This window comes from Siphateles boraxobius, unplaced genomic scaffold (genome assembly GCF_051911475.1).
Source record: "Siphateles boraxobius isolate OS27281-9 unplaced genomic scaffold, OSU_SipBor_1 25, whole genome shotgun sequence".
NCBI classification, from domain to species: Eukaryota; Metazoa; Chordata; class Actinopteri; order Cypriniformes; family Leuciscidae; genus Siphateles; species Siphateles boraxobius.
Window position 1 is genome coordinate 4710873 of NW_027508866.1, and position 6435 is coordinate 4717307.

At 40.1% G+C, this 6435-nt stretch overlaps 1 protein-coding gene across 1 annotated transcript; it reads right to left on the reverse strand.

Annotated features, from left to right (window-relative positions):
• Positions 1–287: 287 nt before the first annotated feature.
• LOC143750670 (uncharacterized) lies at positions 288–4627 on the reverse strand. The gene is made up of 6 exons (XM_077243867.1): positions 4578–4627; positions 4101–4185; positions 3832–3944; positions 3433–3527; positions 833–2513; positions 288–733 (listed from the first exon to the last, which is right to left on the reverse strand). Exons 1-5 carry the CDS (start codon positions 4625–4627, stop codon positions 2353–2355), a joined length of 504 nt encoding a protein of 167 aa, XP_077099982.1. The 3' UTR covers positions 288–733; positions 833–2352.
• Between the last annotated feature and the right edge of the window lie 1808 nt (positions 4628–6435).

Sequence of the window (6435 nt, forward strand, 5' to 3'; positions counted from 1 at the left end):
ATAAAAATAAGACAATTCTATAATATACAAACAATAACATTAGAGAGGCAGGTTTCCAAGTACAGCAACATTTTGTAATATAAAACCCCTAGCTTTGTATTGATAGGGTATTATCTTTCAGGACCTTCTCAGTTACTGAGGAGAAAATTGCTTTATTAAAAAGGCAGACAGGAGCACCCATCAGCTACTTGGTAAACAGACCCCCTGTTGACATAACTATAGGAGGAGAGAGATACCCACTAGGAAGTGGTTTGAGCCATCAGGTAAATGAATGAGATGAGGCAGTATTAAAATAGATATTCTTTATTGTGTACTTTATATGAAATTCACAAAAAATGTAATGTACAGGACAGTGCAGGACATTGCACCACGTCAGTGTGATCTTCCTTGACCACTTAGCTCTTCTTCACACAGACAACCTTAATCTTTGATGATATGTGGCTGGAAGTTAGACAGCATGCTGACTACATACAATATTTGATTTATGTTCATAAGCCGGGAAATACTGCCCTGCATTGTCTCTCCACCACTTAAGAGGGCAAGCAGACAGATAAACTAATGCTTCTTTGCAGTAAGAGTCAATTTCTGCCTGAATTCCACCTGTGACTTGATTACTGCTAAAAGAAGAGCCAAGGAGGTCCTCAAGGGCATGCTTCTTAAGAGGAGGCACAAAGCTCGCGCTGCTGTCGTTCAGATCTGCTGGATGTGGGCTCCTGGGCAGCACATCTTGGTCCTGGTTCATAAATGATAAAAAGACATTATATTAGCATTTTGTTACATTTTATTGTATTTCTCTCAATTTTCTCTATGGCACAGCGTTAACATTTTTTACCTGTTGTTGAATCATTTGTTTTAGTGGTGAAATGAGAGATATTGTTGGTTGCGACTCATCAAATAGAACAGTTGTGGCCTTTTTTATTGGTAAAAGAATCTTCACAAGATCCTCTGCATTTGCAATGTCAGATGTGTCCAAAGTGTCAATTTCACGTGACTTGTGTCTCAGTCCATCACTCAGTAGGGCTGCAGCAACAGCTTGTTGTTGTTCAAGGTAGCGCTCCACCATGTCCAGAGAGCTATTCCATCTTGTCACTACATCAATAATGAGTTTATATACAGGGAGATTGAGTAGTTTTTGTTTGGTGGTCAGCACGGCTGTGGCTGTAGAACTGCGGTGAAAAAAACTTGCTACACGTCTGACTCTACCGAGGAGGCGGCTCACTACGTTGTCCTTTAAACCTGCTTGGGAGGCCAGGTTTAGTGTGTGCGCAAAGCACCGTTTGTGAGGGGACAGTTCGGCTTCCTTTACTGCTACTCGCATGTTGCTTGCCTTGTCAGTAGCAACAGCGATCCTTGTTCCAATCTTGTCCAGCCCCCACTCTTTGACTGCAGATTTAAGGACTTCGGCTATGTTTACGCCAGTGTGTGATTCGCTAAGCTGTCTAGTTTGTAAAACGTAACTCTGCATTTCCCATTCACTCGTCAAAACATGTGCCGTAATAGTGATGTAACTGTGAGTCGCTCTGGAAGTCCACCCATCAGTGGTAATAGCAATGCACTGATTGCACTCAGACTGTTTAAGGTTCAACATGACACGTTCTTTTGTCTCACGGTAAAGAGCAGGGAACACAGTTTGACTAAAATGAGCCCGCGACGGCATTTGATACTTCGGCTCAAGCTTGGCCACTAACCTTTTAAATCCTTTGCCATCTACTGCAGAAAAGGGACGTAAATAACACGCTATGTATTCCGCGATGTACCTCGTGATTTCTTGAGCCCTTGCGCTGTTGTGTGGCATAGTTGTTGAATATGCCTCCTTCAGGGTTTTTTGACCGGACAGGACTTTCTTTGTGAGAGAATCTGCAAACTTTTCGGGATGATGGGTCGTCAGATGACTTCGCATGTTGCTTGTGTTTCCCGTGTTGTATCGCAGTTTACTGTGGCAGTGCTTGCACATAGTCCATTGTCTGTCCACCTCCTTCTCTCCTTTTGCGTTTTTTGAGACGGCGAAACCAAAATGTTTCCAGGCATCTGATTTAAAAGCTGCAGGGGCTGGCAAAATCTCAACTTCGGGGTTGTTGTTTACATCCTTACAAGTAACGCTGTCGGCCATGCTGGCTTGCTGTGAGCTTGTGTGGACAGCGTGCAGCGTGCAATCCTATTGGCTTAACAACTGTTGTTGTGTCGACGCAGCGCAAAGGATCATGGTCTATGTAGTTAACAATGATTTGTTCCGCGGGACTGTGTTTATTTCTCTTGCTTTTTGACGGACACCTGTCCTTTTAATATTGTAACCCAACCACGACGATATCGAGACACGTTTACCACCGCGATAGCGCGATATCGTCAATATCGTTACATCCCTAGTGCATACTGAAGTTCCTTTTGGAGATGATGGAGTTGGCCATCCTTTGCCTCGAGTTGAAGCTTAAGATTTATGATGTCCTGCTTGTGATTGGCTAATGCGTCCTGCAGAGTTCTCAGTTCCTCTCCATGGTCGCCCATATCATGTTCTTCTGTAAATGACAAAAAAGAGAAAGAAAACATGGAATGTTACTAATTTATGTTATTTTCCTCTGTTTTATAGCTTCTTCTCCTTGACTCTGCAGGACCATCATCTGCGAACCAGCCGTCAAACACCTCCCCGGATTTCCCTCTGCCAACACAGCCGTCAAATTTCTGTGCAGTGCTGCATGAAAAAAACATGTGTAGCTACAGAAAATTGACAATCACACCATCCCAGTCTTTAGCTTTAGAAAGAGAGACCAGACAACATGTCAAGCTCCCCTACTAACATCAGGTGTGTTCAAGACAATATGCTCTAGGAGAGCTCACTTTGACACCTTGGCTGTGAGAATCAAGGGCACATCCAAAATGCAGACCAAAGAAATGAGGTCATCCTGTATTGGTTTCTTACAAGAAACAAATAAAATGCACTTTGTATAAAGCATGAGAGCATGTTGTGTTCTGTAAGAGGGGTAGAGCTAGAACCTGTGGCAGCGCAGCAGTACTCGAACTTAACAGGTAATCTGGTATACCCTTGCGGCTTTGTAGTGAACCCCCATGCTCCACACCTTGGCACATCCCCAGACCGGAAGGTCGTAGATGGTACAACTTTTGGCCTTTTGGAAATTAAATGTCCAGCAAAGAACAGCTGCCAAGACTGTCCCTATCTCCAAAGACAAGCAGATGGTGGTTACAAGCTAAAGGAGACCCATGCGTATTACTACCAAATAATAGGGCAGCTGTGACTCACAGGCATGCCTTGGTGTGACTTTTTTGTAATGTGCGCAGAAGACTACCACTTGCAGCGGATATATTTAGATGTAGAAAAGTGGGGTGAGATGAAACAAATTAGATTTGTTTTCTTTGATTACTTCCTTCCCATTTGCAATCAGTAACTAAAAACAGATACAAATAGTGATTTAAACTTACCATACGTAGAGTCACTCTGTTGTGATGTACTGTGAAATGTGTCCTCAGTGGAGTTTGAGGTGCTGGCTTCCTGCTGAGTTTGAGGTGCTGGCTTCCTGTCACACATGATTCAGTAAACAATCAGTTTAAAAATTGTTTAGTTAGTTAATTGTTTGAGCAAACACTTCTAATAACTTAACTACTGATATCCCCATGGAATAAAAATGTATTACACTGTTGTTTTGATCCTGTATTGGTTTCTTACAAGAAACAAATAAAATGCACTTTGTATAAAGCTTGAGAGCATGTTGTGTTCTGTAATAAATCTCGCTGCCCAAATAAAGTCTACACGGCAGTAAACAGGTATGACAGCACATAAGGGACTGCTTTTAATGAAATTGATTAAGTTTGCATACCAACCTTTTCCTTGGAGATCTCCGGCAAGCCCCCTGATGTTCCCTCCTTAGAACTGACGCCGGGAGAGCCGCGATCGGATTGGGGTACTCAGAGGTAGGTCGTCGATTAACAAAATGCTGAAATATATTTTAAAGTATGTCAGTGAGCCTCCGTCTTGCCTTTAATCATCTTAATTGACGTCCAGATATATGCATTATGAACAAAGAACCGTCATTATTTTCAAGCAATGCTGTTCTGAGTTAGCTAGCTAGCGAACATTAGCGTGTTCTTACCTTAGAGCAAACGTAGGTGTTTTTGTTAATCCTGTCGACATTTAGTTGTCCAAGACAAGAGTCAACATCGGAGCGGCATTTGATTCTTGGAGGGAGCACCGGTCAGCGCTGGGTATAAAAACAGACCCCGAGCTGGCTTTCTTTTTACTGCAAAGGTAAGACATAGTTACAACTCTCTGGTTGCTGTGGTCGTGCTCATACGAGCGTGCGCACCGAGAACGAGCATGAGACTGGCTGCAGTTTCTCTAACGGCCACTGGTGTCAGTAACGGTTAGAAATTTCAGAACCTACGCAATGCTCCTTTAATCCCTCCGTGGATCGCCACATTGGTGGTTCTTCAACTACAGGCACTTTTGGCCTTGTGAACTTGAGGGGGAAAAAAGTGTTCAAATCAAAATTGTCACAGTCTAACAGTTATAACTAGTCTAGTTTAATGATCCATAAGAGAACGCACTTACATTGTTGGAACGCACTTACAAGTTGGTGTTTTTTGACATATTTTCCGATCCACACTGAACAAATGTCATTTCCATCACATGTAAATATTTGATTATTATTTTCAAATATTATGATATAGATCATTTCTTAACAGTGTAACACCACTTTCACACACAGTATTACCAGTTTATACCTATATTGCAGTTACCATAGATTTGTGGATTAAGTAAATTAATTGTCATGAGGCCCAAACACAAAACTTACATCCACCACAACCTGAAATATAATATTGGATTGGTTAGATACATTTAAGAAAAATAACTACTTGTGTTATTACATTAAGTGGACCATTATCCCATAAACTATGCAGAAGTTTTTAATGAGTGATTAGAATTTTGTAAATATTTTTTTAAAAGTTATGAGGTGGTGGAAATGACTGGAATGAACCCGTTGTTGTGAATGAACGTCCATGTAAAAAAACAGAAGACATTTAATTGAAACTTTCTGAAACAGACACTTCCATTTAACAAATGATTAATCTCATTAGTCATTAGTTTGTTTGGTTCTGTTTTGGTATAGGACTGAGACCTTTCTGCAGTTGACTTCCGCTGCATCTTAAAAATAGATGAAAAGGCATTTCAACAATATATATTTGAATAAATACATTAGCATTGTACATTTCAATAAATAAAATATACATATGTAGCCACACAATCTATGAATTGGTAGCTAGCATTGCATGCATGCAAAATACATCTATTTATGTTAAAACATCTATTTATTTACAAACTCAATTGATGTTACGCCATGTTTGGAAATGACATACAATAAAAATATTTTCATTTCAAGCAATATTTACCTTGAGTTTTCTTCTCCAAGTTGGTGAAGAAATTAAAAGTCTCCTCCATGTCAGACATGTGCTGTGATGTCATTGTTCATCTCCATAGAAACTACCCAAACAATCTTTCAAAAAAAACTTTTAAAAGGGACATTACAGCGTTGTGGTGGAAATGACGGCAATACTGTGGGACAACTACATTTTGTATATAAAATCACATTAATAGTTGTCTGACCTTAAATACCACAATTATGTTTTGATTATTTTACTAATACTGTATACAGTCATATTAAAAAAAAATAGATAAATCGTTTTTTTACACTTCTTTTTCATTATGGAAGATCAGAAGTCTGGGTGTGGGACAAGCACAAAACAGCAATATTTGCATCTATAATGATGTTTAAAAAGGTGAAAAAATCTTGGTAGACTACCGGTAAAAAGTTCCTAAAGTACTTTCATTGTAAAGTTAACTATAAAAGTGTGAATTTTTCAAAATTAAATGTTTTTTATAAAATATGATCAAAGGACATGAAAGTGCCCATAGTCTAAGAATTGCCCACAAATATGCACAGTCAACTTCTTTCTCAATTCGGGGTGTTTCTGGTTTTGATGTAGGAAATTTGCGGCTTGAGCCGAAATTCCTTATCAAAAAATGTTGCAACTACATCTATGTCTCATATTATAGTGATATACTTGGTCATCATAATGTTTGTTTAGGCTTTTGTTATCAACCTTAATGTAAGTTTATGAAACGGGATAGTTCCAGTCCTTGATTCTCATTGATTGAGCCGTGTTCGAAGCCGTTGTAAATGACTCAACAAACCGCAACAAACACACACCTGTGACCGCATTAGGCTGCGCTCACATATAGCGCCTAAAAACGGGTAGAAAACGCTAGGCGCGTCGCGTTCTCCTTTTTCCAAAGCGCTATACGGCGGTTGCGCTCCAGAGGCGTCTGTCGTTGCTTAGCAACCATCAGCTGCGCTCTCCGTTACAGTCATTAAAGAACATGTTTAAATATTCCATGTGCCTACAGTGGCTCAACTATAAGTTTATCAA